Source organism: Pollachius pollachius (assembly GCF_949987615.1).
Source record: "Pollachius pollachius genome assembly, chromosome: 16".
NCBI classification, from domain to species: Eukaryota; Metazoa; Chordata; class Actinopteri; order Gadiformes; family Gadidae; genus Pollachius; species Pollachius pollachius.
The window spans coordinates 757353-778443 of NC_136949.1; the positions used below are offsets into that span (position 1 = coordinate 757353).

At 43.8% G+C, this 21091-nt stretch overlaps 1 protein-coding gene and 1 long non-coding RNA gene across 2 annotated transcripts; both read right to left on the reverse strand.

The window, feature by feature from the left end:
* Nucleotides 1–2: 2 nt before the first annotated feature.
* On the reverse strand, nucleotides 3–1055 carry LOC307087992. The gene is made up of 3 exons (XR_013812527.1): nucleotides 1027–1055; nucleotides 766–918; nucleotides 3–59 (listed from the first exon to the last, which is right to left on the reverse strand). It is a non-coding gene; the product is annotated as an uncharacterized lncRNA (long non-coding RNA).
* A 296-nt stretch (nucleotides 1056–1351) lies between these two features.
* On the reverse strand, nucleotides 1352–19811 carry LOC307088307 (uncharacterized protein; the record flags this gene model as incomplete). Its single annotated transcript, XM_079754160.1, has 11 exons — nucleotides 19731–19811; nucleotides 8302–8391; nucleotides 7806–7915; nucleotides 7029–7077; nucleotides 6629–6766; nucleotides 6237–6401; nucleotides 3569–3721; nucleotides 2930–3097; nucleotides 2546–2611; nucleotides 2285–2437; nucleotides 1352–1578 (listed from the first exon to the last, which is right to left on the reverse strand). The coding sequence occupies exons 3-11, from the start codon at nucleotides 7911–7913 to the stop codon at nucleotides 1352–1354; spliced, it is 1227 nt and encodes a 408-aa protein (XP_079610286.1). The 5' UTR covers nucleotides 7914–7915; nucleotides 8302–8391; nucleotides 19731–19811.
* Between the last annotated feature and the right edge of the window lie 1280 nt (nucleotides 19812–21091).

The window sequence follows — 21091 nt, forward strand, 5'->3', positions numbered from 1 at the left end:
TGGCCAGCGATACTGGTCCTCACATGTGCATTGGAACCCAGCCCCGAACGGAGAGCAAACTGAGGACAGAAAAACACAAACAATGTTTTGGAAAATTTGGTCCAAATGATACACTTTGTGGATGACGGTTAACATTTGTGATGGAAAGGTGGGATCAGTCTCTCCAAGAATTTGTAATTTTGAATTCTTACAAGTCAGAGAGAATTTACCAATCTACGTGGATCAGTGGTACCTTCTAATTATGTCCATTCAATGCAACATTTGAGCAAATTTGACCAATTGTTGAACTTTCCCGCCAGTCTGACAAATGATCGCACTTCTACATTTTTAAGGTGAGGTATATTTACCTTCTCCGTTGCTTGTTTATGGAGTTTAGGAATATGGCAGTTATATTTCAAGTGATGCACTTTTTAAAATTCTTTTCATTCTTACTGGAAGACTTGTCTATAGCTTGAATGAGATTTTATCCATTATTCCATCTCAAATGTTTATGCATATGTTCCTGATTCCCACAACCTTTGGTTTACAAACATAAAAAATTATCCACAAATTGTGCAGCATTTTCTTCCGAAGAGCTGCCTTAAAATCTTGCATTTTTGGTCACAACAGTCACAAAAGATCTCTGCAAAATCCAACAGAGACTGTTCAATAAAGTCATAACACATCGTCAAACATGATAGACAAGCAAATACAGGATACTTCAAACCTGTGACCCAGTCATCTGCAAAGAGCGATAACACAACATTGGCAGAACTTTGTGTTCACCTGTGGTGATGTTGACCTCAGAGATCAGTATGTTGCTGTCGATGGGGAAGGGGTAGCTGATGTTATCCAGGATGCTCCTCAGTTCCTCTATCACTGTAACATTTGTGGTTTGCAACTCGATAGTAGTCAGGTACTCATAGACCACTGGAGGACCTGCAGTGAGAACAGGTGCATCATGGGAAAGTATCCATTTCAAATACATTAGGTTAGAACGTGTGTATTTGATGTTTGCCAGGAAGCCAACTCTTTTCAAAGCCCTACTTGTTGATGGAGGTGGAGAAGTGGTGGATGGAGGTGCAGAAGTTGTGATAGGACAAGTTGTATTGACTGTTTGGAGACAAAAGTCAAGTTCATAGTTTAAATAAACGTTTAACACAAAGCTATTAACCTTATATCTTGCTGACATTAGGAAGTAAATCATCAAAACACATTCTAAAGTGCTTCTAAAATAATGACTTCTATAAATGGGAGGGAGTCTTTAAAGTTTATGATTTAACCATGTCTATTGTTTGATCAATCCCAGTACGGGTCAATACTCTTACATTAAGGACTCAGGAGAATTGAGGCCTTATACAGTGTCAAAGCTTCAGATTCTTGGCTGTATCCACAGTTTTATGTCATCTGTGACCAGACATGAGAACGTACTGAGTTGGGAGAGCTGGCAGTATTCTTCATCAGGAGGAAGGGCATTAATGCATCCACACGTCTCATCAGTGATGTTTTCACATGACCCATGCAGAAGACACTTGTCACATGGCCAGCGATACTGGTCCTCACATGTGCATTGGAACCCAGCCCCGAACGGAGAGCAAACTGAGGACAGAAAAACACAAACAATGTTTTGGAAAATTTGGTCCAAATGATACACTTTGTGGATGACGGTTAACATTTGTGATGGAAAGGTGGGATCAGTCTCTCCAAGAATTTGTAATTTTGAATTCTTACAAGTCAGAGAGAATTTACCAATCTACGTGGATCAGTGGTACCTTCTAATTATGTCCATTCAATGCAACATTTGAGCAAATTTGACCAATTGTTGAACTTTCCCGCCAGTCTGACAAATGATCGCCCTTCTACATTTTTAAGGTGAGGTATATTTACCTTCTCCGTTGCTTGTTTATGGAGTTTAGGAATATGGCAGTTATATTTCAAGTGATGCACTTTTTAAAATTCTTTTCATTCTTACTGGAAGACTTGTCTATAGCTTGAATGAGATTTTATCCATTATTCCATCTCAAATGTTTATGCATATGTTCCTGATTCCCACAACTTTTGGTTTACAATCATAAAAAATTATCGACAAATTGTGCAGCATTTTCTTCAGAAGAGCTGCCTTAAAATCTTGCATTTTTGGTCACAACAGTCACAAAAGATCTCTGCAAAATCCAACAGAGACTGTTCAATACAGTCATAACACATCGTCAAACATGATAGACAAGCAAATACAGGATACTTCAAACCTGTGACCCAGTCATCTGCAAAGAGCGATAACACAACATTGGCAGAACTTTGTGTTCACCTGTGGTGATGTTGACCTCAGAGATCAGTATGTTGCTGTCGATGGGGAAGGGGTAGCTGATGTTATCCAGGATGCTCCTCAGTTCCTCTATCACTGTAACATTTGTGGTTTGCAACTCGATAGTAGTCAGGTACTCATAGACCACTGGAGGACCTGCAGTGAGAACAGGTGCATCATGGGAAAGTATCCATTTCAAATACATTAGGTTAGAACGTGTGTATTTGATGTTTGCCAGGAAGCCAACTCTTTTCAAAGCCCTACTTGTTGATGGAGGTGGAGAAGTGGTGGATGGAGGGGCAGAAGTTGTGATAGGACAAGTTGTATTGACTGTTTGGAGACAAAAGTCAAGTTCATAGTTTAAATAAACGTTTAACACAAAGCTATTAACCTTATATCTTGCTGACATTAGGAAGTAAATCATCAAAACACATTCTAAAGTGCTTCTAAAATAATGACTTCTATAAATGGGAGGGAGTCTTTAAAGTTTATGATTTAACCATGTCTATTGTTTGATCAATCCCAGTACGGGTCAATACTCTTACATTAAGGACTCAGGAGAATTGAGGCCTTATACAGTGTCAAAGCTTCAGATTCTTGGCTGTATCCAAAGTTTTATGTCAACTGTGACCAGACATGAGAACGTACTGAGTTGGGAGAGCTGGCAGTATTCTTCATCAGGAGGAAGGGCATTGATGCATCCACACGTCTCATCAGTAATGTTGTCACATGACCCATGCAGAAGACACTTGTCACATGGCCAGCGATACTGGTCCTCACATGTGCATTGGAACCCAGCCCCGAATGGAGAGCAAACTGAGGACAGAAAAGCACAATATTTCCATTTATGTTGGAAAGCCGTTATGTGATTATAACATCAAGTAAAAGCATTTAGCTTAAAATATTAACAGTTCCCTCTTAAGTCAGACACAAGACATAGTGTCAGTAACTCGACCACTCTGTAACTCAACCACTCAGTAACTCAACCACTCAGTAACTCAACCACTCAGTAACTCAACCACTCAGTAACTCAACCACTCAGTAACTCAACCACTCAGTAACTCAACCTTCGGGACGTTGTGGGCCGGGTCACATGGGGGGAGGGTGGAGGCCTGGCCCCTGGGGGGAGGGTGGAGGCCTGGATGAGGGCGGAGGCCTGGAGGAGGGCGGAGGCCTGGCCCCAGGGCGGAGGGCGGAGGCATGGCCCCTGGGGGGAGGGCGGAGGGCGGAGGCATGGCCCCTGGGGGGAGGGCGGAGGCCTGGCCCCTGGGGGGAGGGTGGAGGTACCTGTGGTGATGTTGATGTCCGTGATCTGGACAGCAGGACTGAGGGCCAGAGGGAAGCTGCTGTTCTCCAGCCGGGCGCGGAGAATCTCCAGGGTCGCCAGGTCTATGAGGTCGAGCTCCACCACCACCTCCACCACCACCGCCGCCTGCAGTGCTGCAGCCACAACACACACTTAGAACGGGTTCCGTGTCCTCGGCCACACACCCTCCTACGCCCGTACGATGGACCATCACCCTCAGCCGTCCAGAACCAGGAGGAAGGAGGCAGGAACCAGGAGTGAGGAGATAGGAACCAGGAGGAAGGAGGCAGGAACCAGGAGGAAGGAGACAGGAACCAGGAGGAAGGAGACAGAAACCAGGAGGGAGGAGACAGGAACCAGGAGGAAGGAGGTAGGAACCAGGAGGGAGGAGACAGGAACCAGGAAAGAGGAGACAGGAACCAGGAGGAAGGAGACAGGAACCAGGAGGAAGGAGACAGGAACCAGGAGGAAGGAGACAGGAATCAGAAAGAAGGAGACAGGAACCAGGAGAGAGGAGACAGGAATCAGGAGAAAGGAGACAGGAACCAGGAGGGAGGAGACAGGAACCAGGAGGCAGGAGACAAGAACCAGGAGGAAGGAGACAGGAATCAGGAGGAAGGAGGCAGGAACCAGGTGGAAGGTGAGAGGAACCAGGAGGAAGGAGATAGGAACCAGGAGGAAGGAGACAGGAACCAGGAGGAAGGAGACAGGAACCAGGAGGAAGGAGACAGGAACCAGGAGGAAGGAGACAGGAACCAGGAGGAAGGAGACAGGAACCAGGAGGAAGGAGGCAGGAACCAGGAGGGAGGAGACAGGAACCAGGAAAGAGGAGACAGGAACCAGGAGGATGGAGACAGGAACCAGGAGGATGGAGACAGGAACCAGGAGGAAGGAGACAGGAATCAGAAAGAAGGAGACAGGAACCAGGAGAGAGGAGACAGGAATCAGGAGAAAGGAGACAGGAACCAGGAGGGAGGAGACAGGAACCAGGAGGCAGGAGACAAGAACCAGGAGGAAGGAGACAGGAATCAGGAGGAAGGAGGCAGGAACCAGGTGGAAGGTGAGAGGAACCAGGAGGAAGGAGACAGGAACCAGGAGGAAGGAGACAGGAACCAGGAGGAAGGAGACAGGAACCAGGAGGTAGGAGACAGGAACCAGGAGGAAGGGGATAGGAAACAGGAGTGAGGAGACAGGACCCAGGATGAAGGAGGCAGGAACCAGGAGGAAGGTGAGAGGAACCAGGTGGAAGGAGACAGGAACCAGGATGAAGGGGACAGGAACCAGGAGACAGGAACCAGGAGGAAGGGGACAGGAACCATGAGGGAGGAAACAGGAACCAGGAGGAAGGTGACAGGAACCAGGAGGAAGGAGACAGGAACCAGGAGGAAGGGGACAGGAACCAGAAGGAAGGAGACAGGAATCAGGAGACAGGAACCAGGAGGAAGGGGACAGGAACCATGAGGGAGGAAACAGGAACCAGGAGGAAGGTGACAGGAACCAGGAGGAAGGAGACAGGAACAAGGAGGAAGGAGATAGGAACCAGGAGGAAGAAGACAGGAACCAGGAGGAAGGACATAGGAACCAGGAGGAAGGAGACAGGTACCAGGAGGAAGGAGACAGGAACCAGGAGGAAGGAGACAGGAACCAGGAGGAAGGAGACAGGAACCAGAAGGTAGGAGACAGGAAACAGGAGGGAGGAGACAGGAACCAGGAGGAAGGAGACAGGAACCAGGAGGAAGGAGACAGGAACCAGAAGGTAGGAGACAGGAAACAGGAGGGAGGAGACAGGAACCAGGAGGAAGGAGATAAGAACCAAGAGGAAGGAGACAGGACCCAGGAGGAAGGAGATGGAAATAGGATTCAGGAAATATGAACCAGGAGCTAGCACATTGGAACGAGGAGGTAGGTGATCTGAACCGGATTAGATGAGGCAGAAAACAGTCAATGCAGATCTCATTTTAGGACGTAATTGATCCCCATTGTAATAGGACAAGCACAATACTTTGAGTTCTCTGTTTACATTCCTAGAGGCCTTGGCTGAACACACCCTCTCTTACTGGAAGCACATGATTAACCCTTGGCACTTTCTCAAGACCTCATATATTGGTTTATTTATTTCAATCTCTATTCTATACTCACTATAAACTAGTTTCTGTCTCTAGGTTCACTGTAGACGTGTTTCTGTCTCTATTTTCTCTATAGTAGTGCTTCTGTTTAAAGATGTTGTGGAGTGTGTGTGTGGATGAGGGCTGGTTTCAACAGCCATTCCTGGCCCAAGGCAGACCGATCGGACACTGGGTGAGGCACACCTGTTGTGCGTTGTGGAATCAATGTGCACAAGTTAAACCAGCCATCACCACACTCACTTGGGAGACTTCCTGCATGGATACATGGAAGTCCCCGGCTCCTCCTAGCTGAGTGTCGAGGTGTCCCTGAGCAAGACGCCTCACCCTCACTTCTCCCATTGAGCTGGCTGTAGCCTTGCATGGTTGACTCTGCCGTCGGTGTGTGAATGTATGCAATAACCCTAAGTCGCTTTGGTCGCCAATAAACCGGTTCTGTCTGGAGGAGCCCAGACATCAGTGGCAGGAACCACACGGTTTGTTACACACGGGTAATGGGGGGGGGGGGGGGGGAGGTGCAGCTCACAATCGATTGGTTGACAGGACTGCCCGTCGGTGGGGAGGCCGTTGATGCAGGTGCAGACACCCTTGGCGATGACATCACAGGCGGCGTAGGCCAGGCAGCTCTCGATTGGCCAGGCGAACCCTTCCTGGCAGCGGCACTGCACACCCGCGCCCACCGGCGTGCATGCTGCGGACAGTAAACAAACCGTGTTGTCATGGCAGCTGCCGGGTGAGGTAGGGGCTTTCAATAAGAGCAAGAAGTTATGCATGTGTTTGACCTGGAGGGTCCTGCAAACCAGTGTCAGGTGAGGGGAAACAGTGAAAGGAAAACCCGCAGAATGATGTCAATACGTATGCTAACTATTAACAATACTGTTACCGTTCTGATCAGTGGTCTCACATGGGTTGCCCTACCTGTGGTGACCTGAATCTCGCTGATCTGGGTAATGCTGTTGAGTTGGACCGGGAGGCTGATGTTGTTCAGTGCGGCTATGAGGCCTGAGGAACCGTTCACTTCGATGTCGATAACGTACGTCCAGTTATACGTCGGCTCTGCAGGGGTTAGAGGTCAGGTCAAGTAGGAGCCTCTCGTGATGCTGTATTAGACCGCAGAACAGCATCGTTAGAGGCTGTAGTAGAACAGCATCGTTAGAGGCTGAACTAGAACAGCATCGTTAGAGGCTGTAGTAGAACAGCATTGTTAGAGGCTGAACTAGAACAGCATCAATTGAGGCTGTAATAGACCATATCAGGTAGGGTTTAACCAGTTTAATTGCTAACTTAATTTTTGTTATAGTTTAGTTTGAAGCCCAACCATCTTGTGCCGCTCTTTTCTGGCGTAATATCTCTTGCGGAGGAATGCCCTGAGACACATAACACACAGACACAAAGAGGACAGTCCAGTTTAATACCTGGCTAACAACATTCAACACAGGCATATGAAATGTGCGACAGCTCATTACTTTACTTTTTGGCTGGTGTTAACAGAAGGAATTTGCATGGAGGTGCAGCATTATCAACAATTTGAAATGGGAAACAGTTTAATAGTTTAACAGTTGGCAGCATAGTGTACACTCTACCTCTGATTTCATGAACTCTCACTCAGATTTTAAAACATACAACACTATCTCTGATCTCCTGAACACAACCCCTGATTTCATAAACACAACTTCTGATTTCATCAACACTGTACCTCTGATTTCATAAACACTAAATGATTTAATAAACACTATCTCTGATTTCATAAACACTGTACCTTCGATCTCATAAACACTACCTCTGATTTACAAACACTAACTGATTTCATAAACACTAACTGATTTCATAAACGCTATCTCTTATTTTATAAACACTGCACCTCTGATCTCATAAACACTACCTCTAATTTATAAACACTAACTGATTTCATAAACACTGTACCTCTGATCTCATGAACACTGTACCTCTGATCTCATGAACACTAAATCAGATTTCGTGAACACCACCTCTGATTTCATAAACACCTTACCTCTGATTTCATAAACACCACCAATGACTTCCAATGGAGATGAATCATTGAACCCTGTGCCTCTGATTTCATAATCACTTGTACCTCTGATTTCAAGCCAGCAAAAGCTTGAAAGGACTCCCTAGACTCCAGCATGAGGTACAGCAGGAGCAGGAGGCTGCAGAACGACAGCCCCTGGCTCCACGTCGCCATCTCTGTCAGGGGGGGGGAGCAGGACAAACATACGTTTGGTAGCATTTTGATTGTATTTATATTTAACGTATTGTTATATGATTGTATAAACCATAAAACAATAGAATACACCTGTGGGAGTGTGTGTGGCGGATGGCTGGTTTAGGCAGCCTCATCTGGCCGAGTCTGCTCTCAGATACCCAGCCCGCCACACACACACTCACTCACTCACTCACTCGATCACTCGATCACTCACTCACTCACTCACTCACTCACTCACACACTCACTCACTCATATTCATACACATACAAACGCAAATTCTTACACACAGATTCACACCATTATGAGCATGGTATCAATGAATGAGTGATTCCTCATGTCATCATAGCAGTTGATCGCCATTCTGACCTTTAATGGAGGTTCCTTGGCTGAGGCTTGATCACACCATCACCATAAGAAGGGAAACACAGAATCAAGAAGCGTCTGCTGGTGGATCATCTATAGAGAGAGACACAATGTTTATATCAATCATGAGTTGGATTGAGAGTGATCCGAACAATAACAAACAACATAAAATTAAAAATATATGCAACAATAACTAGCTACTCTCAATAACCAGTCCCTGGTATAAACCAGTTAATCATTAGAACCAGTCCCTCATAATAATCTCAAGTTAGTCATGTGCCAAGCAGCCTGCAGCTCACACACGCGCGCCATCGCATACAAACACCGCAAGCACCTACGTACACGCCGCATACACACACCGCACAGACACGTGCAGGAACATACAGTGGGGCAAAAAAGTATTTAGTCAGCCACCAATTGTGGAAGTTCTCCCACTTAAAAAGATGAGAGAGGCCTGTAATTTTCATCATAGGTATACCTCAGCTATGAGAGACAAAATGAAAAAAGAAAAACCTAGAAAATCACTGTCTGATTTTTTTTTTTTTTTTTTATCACTTAGATCTTTATTGACAGTTTTTCACAGTAACATGACAACATTATATCAACATCAACAAATGGAATGGCTATAGAAATAAAAATAAAAATACAAATAAAATAAAACAAGAAAGAAAAACAAAAAACGTACCTTCATATTCTCATATCCTGAGTTTGTAATTATGTACTACTGTTCCAATCCGATGTCTTCATTTTGAGTCCTGTAAAGTGCCCATTTTTCCCATTTACAGTCGAATTGTGTTTCTTGAAGTCTCAGTTTGTGTGTCAGTTTCTCCATTACAGCTATCTCTTCAACAATAGTAAACCAATGAGTCTTCGTTGGTGGTGTTTCTTTACACCAATGTCTGGTGATAGCTTTCTTGCTCGCTACCAGCAGTATTTTGATCAAATATATATCCCTCGCAATAATATTCTCTTCCTGAAATTTACATAGATAGAGCACCAAACTACTTTTGGGGACCTCATATCCTAGTATTTGCTTTAATACTTTACAAACCATCTCCCAAAATACAGTTATTTTCTGACAATTCCAAAAAACATGTGCATGGTCCACATTATAAGACCCACATTCCCGCCAACATTTCTGACTCTTGTTAAGCTGCTTACTTTTCACTTACGGTGTTATAAAGAAACGAATGAGATCCTTCCATGAGAATTCCCTCCAAGTTCGTGAACTGGTGGACGAGTGATGTGCCCTCCACATGTCATGCCAATCTTCATCTGAAATTTGTACATTGAGTTCTTTTTCCCATTTCGTCTTAATATATTTAGTTGAATGTTTGTCGTTAGTATTCAAACCTCTATACATTGCCGAAATTATTCTTATGTTACTTTCCTGATATGCTTTTATTATGATTTGGATGACACCGTTCACCTCCTTGGGAGAATCTGACTCGATTTCCCTTTTGAAATAGTCCCTCATTTGAAGGTATCTATAGAATTCATGAGCTCCCAATTCATATTTTCTTCTTATACTTTCAAAACTCTCCAGCCTCCCGTCTTTTACCAAAACACACCAAGTTGTTATTCCCTTTGTTACCCAGTGCTTGAATCCTGGATCATACATTGCAGGTTTGAAATTTATATCATGTGCTACCCATTTTAATATATTAATGTCATTCTGAATCTTATATTTTTTCAAAATTTTAAACCATAGACCTAGCGTGTGTACTGTTGTTGGGTCCATTTTATTTTTGAGTTCTTTGTATAGTTTGTTATCTCCAATGAAATGTTGAATTGGGATTTAGTTTACTTCTCTTTCTATGTCTTTCCATTTTGCTCTAAATTCTGACCTACACCAACAGTACACAGGTCTCAATTGAGCAGCATAATAGTATTCCTTTAATTTTGGAAGACCCATACCTCCTCTCTCTTTCCTTAGCTGAAGAGTTTTGTATCTGACTCTAGGTCTTTTGCCCCCCCAGACAAATCTGGAAATCATTCTGTCCCAATTAGCAAATCGACCCCTGGGGACCTCTATTGATAAAAAGATTGGAATAGATAGAGAAATCTGGGCAATATATTAAGCTTAACTATCTCAATTCTTGAGTTTAGATCAAGTGGGAGGGTAGACCATCTTGCTATATCTTTTTTTATTTCTTGATCTAAATTGTTATAATTTGCTTTATATAGGTCGGTGGAGTTCTTAGTGATCGTAACGGCCAAATATTGAATTGACTTTAGGTTCCACTTAAGGTCATATATTTCCATGATCTCTTTTGGTGGGGTATAATTAAACAATAAAATCTGTGTTTTGGAAACATTAATTTTATATCCTGACAGATGGCCATACGTGTGTAGTAGCTTCATCAAATTAGGGAGCGACGTGTTGGGTTGTTCGAGGAAAGCTATTAAATCATCCGCAAAAAGTCCCAATTTATGTTCTACACCCTTAATCGTGACCCCTTTAAGTTCTTTATTTTGTCGGATTGCTTGAGCTAAGGGCTCAATAAAAATCGCAAACAGGGTCGGTGACATACAGCATCCTTGTCTGGTCGATCTCTGCAGATATATTTTCTTGGACAAACTTCCATTAATTTTAATTCTAGCAGAGGGTTTTTGATAAAGTGTTTTAATCAATTGTACTGATTTAGTATTAAATCCGAATCGTTCCAACACCTGATAGAGGAATTTCCAATTCACACAGTCGAATGCCTTCTCTGCGTCAATGCTAACCAGTACAATGCTTTGTTTCTCTTTTCTTGCATTGCCAATTATTTGTAGAGTTCGGCGTATACTATCTTGGGTTTGGCGGCCCGAAATGAGTCCCGTTTGATCTTCGTCAATTAATTCTGTAATGAAGGTATTTATTCTTTTAGAGATAATTGACGTATATAATTTATAATCTATATTCAGTATTGAGATCGGTCTATAATTTTCGCATCTATCCTTATCTTTGCCTGGTTTTGGAATGACTGATATAATTGCTTCTGCCCATGTTGGTGGTGTTTTGTTTTCTTTTAGAGTCCAATTAAAGGAAGTCTGGAGAGCTGGTAGCAGTTCCTCCTTAAAAATCTTGTACCACTCTGCAGGATAACCATCGCTCCCTGGAGATTTATTGTTTTTCAATGATTTTATAGCATAAATAATCTCTTCCCTTGTAATGTCTGCTGTTAATCTTTCATTTTGGTATGTGCCAATCGACGGTAAATCCAATTTGTTTAAAAAGGTTCTAATTTCTTCCTCGTTCGCAGCAGCCGGTTGTGTATATAATCTTTCATAGAACCCCCTAAATACTCTTTCTATATTTTCCGGCTCGTCTATCGTCTCATTGGTGCATGGATCCTAAATTGTATGTATGGTATTAACTGCTTGTTGTTTTCGTATACGTTTTGCTAGGAGTTTAGTTGCTCTTGGGCCAATTTCATAATAATTTTGTTTCATAAATATGTTCTTTTTTCCATATTCGTCCATTAATATATCATTTATCTTAGTTTTGGTATCCCTAATTTTTTTACATATATTCGGGTTGTTTGTCTTTTGATATTGCTGTTCCAGTTCTCTTAACCTTAAAGAGTGGTTCTGGAACGCCTCTGCTTTAAGTTTCTTTATTTTAGAGGTTTTAGCTAATACTTCCCCTCGAACAACCGCCTTCAGGGCATCCCAAACAATGTGTGGGTCAACTTCTCCGTTACTATTGTCTTCCATATATTGCCCAATTTCTTTCTTTAATTCCTCCACTAAACTTTTATTATTCAGCATTCCCACATTAAGTCTCCAGATTGTTTGTCTTTTCCTGGCATTAAGATGTAATTTTAGAAACAGGGTATTATGATCTGATATATCTGCCCCCCCAATGATACACTCGGTTACTCTGTATCCGTCAACTTTATTTATAAAAAAATAATCAATTCTTGAGTGCACATTGTGCGTTGCCGAATAATGTGTGAAATCCCTTTCAAGAGGATTGAGGTTCCTCCATATGTCCATCATTCCCATCTCTTCCAAGGATATCTTTACAAATTTTGATTTCTGTTTTCTGCTCCCTTTCAAACTTGTTGTATCCAGACATTGGTTCATGGTTATGTTGAAATCCCCCCCACAAATTAAAACTCCTTCTGATTCCGTCGCTATGACATTAAATAGTGTTTTAAAGAATTGCTTATTGCTTTCTGGAGGAGCATATACATTTATCAGCGTTACAGTCTCCGTGTCTAGTTTGCCCTTCACTATTACATATCTTCCCTCTTTATCCTTAATTACCTTCTCAGAAACAAATGTAGTTGAATTTGGAATTAATATTATAACTCCTCTTTTACGACTTTGTTTATATGTACTGTAGTATGAATTTTTATAGCCTAATTTCTTAAATTTCTCGTGTTCTGCTTGGCACAGGTGGGTCTCCTGTAAAAAAATAATATGTTGTTTTTCTTTTTTCAATTTTGTCAAGACCAGTCCTCTTTTCTTAGGTGAATTTAGACCATTTACATTTAAAGACATTATCTTTAATTCATGACTTACCATATTGCTTCAGTAATGTGTGTACATATTTTCCCAAGCAGCTAAAACTTACGTGAACGTGAACATAAACAGAAATAAGAACAATATGAACATTATCAAACTTCCAAATGGGGGTCATTCCTCTCCTCTCCCCCAAGTCCCTGTTGGTGGGTGGATGAGAAATCCTCTCCTGTGAGGGCTCATCCCTAGACCCGGAGCCATATCCGTAGAACGGCAATACCCCCAGCCTAGAACTGTCCAACATTGATGGCTCTCCCTCGCCCTGTCGGCGTTTTCATACGTTAATGAACTCAATTAAATGAAGCTGTGCGTGTTACCTTGCAGCGCTGCTATCTTCCACTCTGTCTGGGGCATTAATTGTCGGCTCTCCGCTGGAAACCTTGCAACTTTTCTTTCGCTCGTTGTGCCGCCGCATCCGTCATCGCTCTCGGGCGTCCTGCTCGTTTCCATCCCCGTTCACCTCGGTTCCACTCCTCCGCAGGCTCCGCGTCATCACCCGGCACGTCCACAGGTATTCCCCTGGCTGTCAGGTCCTCCGCTGCCTCCCGCGCGCTGGCGTAGGTCCGCACACCGTTGTTCCAATGGATTCTTATTTTCGTGAATGGGGTTTGGAAACGGATGGCTCTTTCTTTCAGGATCTTCTTGATATTTAGATATGTTTTTCGTTTTTGCACAATCTCAGTGGGGTAGTCGTGGTCAAAATGTATTCTTTTGTTGCCCACCTGTAGCCCCTTCTTCTCCCAGACTTTCTGTAGGACCATCTCCTTGGTATCAAACTGAAGGAAATTAACTACTATTGATCTCGGAGTGCCGCCTGGATACGGTTTTCGTGTGAGAGCTCTGTGTGCTCGCTGAATTTGCAGATTGGTTCCGTCGGGTAATTTCAGCTCCTTTTTTAGCAACTTGCCCAGGTATTCGGCGACAGAGGCTCCTTCTGTGTCCTCGGGCAGGCCAAAAATCCTCACATTGTTCCTCCGTGATCTCGCTTCTAGGTCTGTCAGTTTGTCCTGCATCTGGCATGTCTGCTTCATCACCTTAGCGAGCATGTCGCTCGCCCCTGCGTTACATTCTTCCAGCTCTGCTATGCGGGCCTGTGCTTCGGTTATGTCCATTTTTTGCTCCTGTAATTCCTCATTGTTTTCCGTGAGCTTGTGTCAATATCCTGTCTGAGATAGGCGATTTCTTGCTTTATTTCATTTTTAATTTCACTTTTAAGCTCGTCGTTGAATGTTTTCAGTTCGTTGTGGAATTGTTGCTTGAGCTCTCTTATATCCTTACCGATGCTAGCAAGTCCTTCTCTCAGTGTTTTAGCTTGGTCCATTTTCCCCGTTGCGTCACCCTCGTGTTCCATTTGGTTTTGTTCAATCTCTTCCAACGCACTGTTTTCCTGAGTTTTGTTTGAGTTTTTGGTATTTCTACGGCCTCGGCGTCCACCCATAACCCGTTTTATTACATTTGTATGTCGAGTTGTTGAGTTTCAGTGGGTTTATTTGACCGACCTGGGCGAGCTCAAAACTAAGCGTCTTACCCGTCCGCCATCTTACCGGAACCCCACATTGTCTGATTTTTAAAGAATTTATTTGCAAATTATGGTGGAAAATAAGTATTTGGTCAATAACAAAAGGTCATCTCAATACTTTGTTACATGCCCTTTGTTGGCAATGACAGAGGTCAAACGTTTTCTGTAAGTCTTTACAAGGTTTTCACACACTGCTGCTGGTATTTTGGCCCATTCCTCCATGCAGATCTCCTCTAGAGCAGTGATATTTTTGGGCCTTCGCTGGGCATCACAGACTTTCAACTCCCTCCAAAGATTTTCTATGGGGTTGAGATCTGGAGACTGGCTAGGCCACTCCAGGACCTTGAAATGCTTCTTACGAAGCCACTCCTTCGTTGCCCGGGCGGTGTGTTTGGGGTCATTGTCATGCTGAAAGACCCAGCCACGTTTCATCTTCAGTGCCCTTGCTGATGGAAGGAGGTTTTCACTCAAAATCTCATGATACATGGCCCCATTCATTCTTTCCGTCACACGGATCAGACGTCCTGGTCCCTTGGCAGAAAAACAGCCCCAAAGCATGATGTTTCCACCCCCATGCTTCACTGTAGGTATGGTGTTCTTTGGATGCAACTCAGCATTCTTTCTCCTCCAAACACGACGAGTTGAGTTTTTACCAAAAAGTTATATTTTGGCTTCATCTGACCATGTGACATTCTCCCAATCCTGTTCTGGATCATCCAAATGCTCTCTAGCAAACTTCAAACGGGCCCGGACATGCACTGGCTTTAGCAGGGGGACACGTCTGGCACTGCAGGATTTGAGTCCCTGGCGGCGTAGTGTGTTAGTGATGGTAGCCTTTGTTACTTTGGTCCCAGCTCTCTGGAGGTCATTCACTAGGTCCCCCCGTGTGGTTCTGGAATTTTTGTTCACCGTTCTTGTGATCATTTTGACCCCACAGGGTGAGATCTTGCGTGGAGCCCCAGATCGAGGGAGATTATCAGTGGTCTTGTATGTATTCCATTTCCTAATAATTGCTCCCACAGTTGATTTCTTCCCACCAAGCTGCTTACCTATTGCAGATTCAGACTTCCCAGCCTGGTGCAGGTCTACAATTGTGTTTCTGGTGTCCTTTGACAGCTCTTTGGTCTTGGCCATAGTGGAGTTTGGCGTGTGACTGTTTGAGGTTGTGGACAGGTGTCTTTTATACTGATAAGGAGTTCAAACAGGTGCCATTAATACAGGTAACAAGTGAAGGACAGAGGAGCCTCTTAAAGAAGAAGTAACAGGTCTGTGACAGCCAGAAGTCTTGCTGGTTTGTAGGTGACCAAATACCTATTTTCCACCATAATTTGCAAATAAATTCTTAAAAAATCAGACAATGTGATTTTCTGGATTTTTTTTTTCATTTTGTCTCTCATAGCAGAGGTTTACCTATGATGAAAATTACAGGCCTCTCTCGTCTTTTTAAGTGGGAGAACTTGCACAAATGGTGGCTGACTAAATACTTTTTTGCCCCACTGTACAACAAAACGCGCACACAGCGCACGTCAAGACAAAGGCAGCGGATAGAGCGGATCCATTGTTGTCGTTCTGAGGAAATTACACAGAGGAGATCCGATGTCGTTACTTGGAGGACATACTTGTTCAAAATAACTCGTTAAATGCACCGATTGATCAGGTGGACCGGGAGGCTGATGTTGTTCAGTGCGGCTATGAGGCCTGAGGAACCGTTCACTTTGATGTTGATCACGTACGTCCAGCTATATATCGCCTCTGCAGGGGTTGGAGGTCAAATCAAGTAGGAGCCTCTTGTGATGCTGTATTAGCACAGCTGCTGGTGATGCTTTACATCACACATCTACCATCAAATATCTACAGCTTACAATCAATCACAAGTCAGCCTGCAACCCAACCTGCCTATCAGGGGCCCTGATTGGGGCCCCCACTCCCAACTTGGGAACCCCAGAGCTAGCAGTCGCAGTCAGCTAGCATGATAGGCTAGCTAGCTGCTACCCACAGCGGGTTTGAAGTTATTAAGAACAACAGAAACTGTTGTAACCCGATAACCATGAATGGCCTTGAGTCACAGGTGAGCCGAAAGCTGCCATTGTTATCGTCTCCAAGTCTAGTCTGAAGTTTGGGATTAAGAAGAGAACAAATCTCTGGATTCCATCTCTCTCTGTCTCTATGTCTCTCTCTATGTCTCTCTTTGTTTCGCTATTTGTCTCTATCTTTCTCCCTGTCTCTCTCTCTCTTTGTCTCCATGTCTCTCTCTCTCTTGCCTCTCTCTATGTATATCCCTGCCTCTACCTCCCTCTGTCTCTCTCACTCTTTGACAATGTCTCTCTGTCTCTCTGTCTAACTGTTTCTCTCTCTCTCCCTCTCTCCCTCTCCCTCTCCCTCTCTCTCTCTCTCTCTCTCTCTCTCTCTCTCTCTCTCTCTCTCTCTCTCTCTCTCTCTCTCTCTCTCTCTCTCTCTCTCCTCGTACCTGTAAACATGTGCCTGACATTGAAAGCTTCTAGCTAGGCAGGGATATGAACTCCTAATCTTGGTACTTCTATCAGACTGATGTCAAACACTTTTATTATATCATGATAACAATCATATTATAATGACAATTATTAACTGCTAATTACTTCGAAATTACAGTTTTTCTCAATCGTTTAAACACGTTTTCTGAAACTATAGCTCAATTTCTCAAAACTCTAAACACAAACCTGAGAGGAGTTAATCATTTTGTCAAAATTCCACGATGATGAAATCAGTGCACAAGTACAAAAAGGTAACAAAGCAAACATTTATTTGTTACTGTAATACGTTTACAGTAAAATGTGCAGCTGAACTGACTGCAAAAAAGCTTTTCCTAGGCCAACAGAAAATAAAGATAAGAATATAAATTAGGTCAAACAGATCTACATTTAAATCAGTCTGTATCCCACCTCCGATCCTGGTCAGGCCAGAGGACCATATCTACAACACAGTAGAGCTCACCTGAGGCCTCTTTTATGCTCTGACACATAAACGCAAAAAATGGGATTTAGAATTTCTATGTGTGTGAAAACAGTGGAATTGTGCTTTGAGTTTAGCAGTCTGGAGTCTTGTAGTTCATACATGAGCTTCAAGTTTTCAGAATTGTGTGCATAGTTCAATTCTTTTGTTTGTATACAATCGAGAAAAACGGTAACAATTACAATAATCACAATTTCTCCCTCTCTTACACAAACGCACACACACACACACACACACACACACACACACTTGATTGGCGATAATCAATTAAGATTTTTTAGTAGCTACTACGGGTTGAATCAATATTAAATACTACTACATTAACAATCAATAAACAAAGGGCTCTACAACGGCCCCACACATAATTACCAAATGATTGTGTAATGTTCAAAGTTATTTACTTGTTAACTTAAATCAAAACTATTCACCTTATTCCGCGCGTAAACAAGGGGGGGCGCCGTATTGGTTCCGTTTTGTGTTCTATCTTCTGGTTGAGTAACTCTGTCCGTTATCGTACAGTGGCACAATACATTAGCAATTTTAGTCAAGATGACCAGCATTATTTGTTCCGTGCGGGGCTGCCATAACAACTGGAATAAAAGACGGGTGTCCTTGCAACAATGCTGTGTTGTACACGGGAAAACCAGGGCAGAATGTTGTGGGTCAACCTTCAATATTCATCCTCCGCAATCCAGCGATGAGGACCGGCGTATGTGGCTAAAGGCGCTATATTTGAAGAACGGTCCGAAAAAACCCTACTGTTCTTTTCATTTTGTGGACGGCAGACCATCAGACCAACACCCGTACCCCGAGAAATGGTTGGGATATGTTATTCCTCCGGCGAAAAAGGCTCGTCGGATGCTTCTGAGGCTCCAAGGTAAGATAACATTTTAGCACTAACAGCTATCAATATCGCTAGTCGTTAGCCAGCTAGCGTCTAATGAGTATGATCAGCATATACCCGTAACTATGCCTTGGCTTGACCTCAATAAATGAACAGCATTACAAGATAAGATCAGGTCGAGGCTTTCCAATTTGATGTCCAGGACTGGTTATGTTGAAAGGCAGCAGAATAATTAACCTTATCGTTGATGACTTACTGATGTCTGATGCTGTTATTTCTACAGAACCCTCAACAAGCTCTGCAATCCAGGAGACTGATGGGATGAAGATCACATCATTGCTGTCAGTGACTCACTCCATTGTCCTCTCCTCCATGACCAGGCAACAGTGTCCTGAACAACATCTTGTACACACCGAACTTCTCCGGAATGATCGGCTGTGTCTACTGTACACTGGATTGTCAGTGGATGCCTTTGAGGCTTTATCCGACGACCTGAAAGAAGGATGCAGCATCTCTCAGCTACATCCCAAGGATCAACTGTTGATGACCCTGATGGAGCTCCGGCTGAACCTATTGCAGGACAACATCGCAGAGAGGTTCAGAGTGTCTCAGTCTGTGGTCAGTAGGATAATCTCTCAGTGGCTGGACTTCATGGAGGAGAAGATGAGGTGCTATGTTCCATGGCTGCCTAGGGAGACGATCCAGGCAAAGATGCCACAGAGCTTCAAGGAACATTGTCCATTAACCACATGCGTAATCGACTGTTCTGAGACCCCTCTTCAGAAGGCTCACAATCTGGACTCAAGAGGCGAGTCTTACAGTCATTACTATGGACATAATACAATCAAGTTCCTCATAGCTATTGCCCCATGTGGTTTGATTATGTTCATCTCTCCAGCATATGGTGGGAGATGCAGTGACAAGTTCATCACAGCCAACTCAGGGTTTCTGGAGTATCTGCGTCCAGGTGATGAGGTGATGGCTGACCGAGGAGTTGTTATCCAAGATCTTCTGTTTGACCATAAAGTCAAGCTCGTCCTGCCAGCTTTCACCAGAAGAGGCCTTCCCTTGTCCAAAGAAAACACCACCAACACGAGGCGCATAGCCAACGTCTGAGTGCACGTTGAGAGGGTCATACGCCGCCTGAAGAACTACAGAATAGTCTCTCAAACAGTGCCCATTAACCTTGCCCCGAAATTTGACAAGAGTCTGAGAGTCTGTCCAGGTCTATGTAATCTTCTTGGGGACATCCATCTTAATTTGCCGGGTATTTCAATGTAGCTATCTAGCCGTAGCTAGCTGACCGAAAGTTTCACCACAAAGTGGAAGACAATGACATTGAAAAAGGGGCGTGGCGGAATAAGGTGAATAATAAGTCACATCGTTGTCCTGAGATGACCACAACCACCGTCGTCATGACGATCTACACCTGGAAAGGGGTCTCTCTGCGACCACCACTGACCAGTGAACACACCACACACTTTGAATCAGCGGAACACAGTACTAACAGTCCTGTGATCTCCCATCACAGGAGAGGGCCAGCGAGGAGAACAAAGCATAACTTACCGGCTCCTCGAAGCTGCATGGAGGACTGGATGGTGTGTGGCGGCGCACTGCCACTGAGAGAACCGCCTCCTGAAATACGCTACGGTTCACACCTGTCGGACTGGTTTAGCTGCTCAACTGCGCTGTCCCTCACCTGATTGGATGGCAGTGTTTGCAGGACCCTGGATTCCCCTACCTGGCAGGGATTCAAACCTTTCCAGCACTTCCTGGAGTTAATCTTTTATTGAACTAATGTTAATCATCCGATCGGGGAGATTCCTTTATCCAACACCAACTCCAACAAAGGATTGTAGCACGACACCACCAGGGGGGGGGTGGTGCTTGATTGTCGACGGGGGGGGGGGGGGGGGGAATTTTTAAGTGCAATATTTATTCATAACGTCGGATTATAACACTTTAAATAAGAATGATAAGTCAAAGTTATATCAAACTAATAGTGCATATATTTCAGCTTTCTTGAGACCGTTTCTGTTCAGGATTTTATTTATTTTTAATTAATTTTTTTAATACTCGGGGGGGGGGGGGGCAGCGGGGTGGCCAACCTCTGACCAGGCCTGGCCCCCACGTGGCTACGCCCCTGGACACCACACTGTAGTACAGAGACTAGTACTACACCACACTGTAGTACAGAGACTAGTACTACACCACACTGTAGTACAGAGACTAGTACTACACCACACTGTAGTACAGAGACTAGTACTACACCACACTGTGGTACAGAGACTAGTACTACACCACACTGTAGTACAGAGACTAGTACTACACCACACTGTAGTACAGAGACTAGTACTACACCACACTGTAGTACAGAGACTAGTACTACACCACACTGTGGTACAGAGACTAGTACTACACCACACTGTGGTACAGAGACTATTTCTACACCACACTGTAGTACAGAGACTAGTACTACACCACACTGTAGTACAGAGACTAGTACTACACCACACTGTAGTACAGAGACTAGTACTACACCACACTGTGGTATAGAGAGTAGTACTAATATGCTAAAGTACTACAACTAAGCAAAGATTACGTAGTAAAGATATTGTAGTTCTAGTTCATTGGAAAGAGGAATCCTGTTAATTTCGTCGCTGGCTTTTCCCCCAAACAATATGTTAGTCATCACCTTTGCAGCTCGTTTAACTAAATTTTCAGCTATTGAATGAGGTTTTCCATCTTTGGCGATCAAGAGGGATACCTTGTATGAAGCCTCAGTAGCCTTAGCATTTTCTCCGGCTGCAAAAAACTGCAGCCTCTTTCATCACATGCTGCGTGAGTTTGTCGAGTTTCCGTTCAAAAAATCCAGTAGGTTTCCACATGTACTCCTTGTGTTTAGTTTCCATGTGTCGCTTCAACTT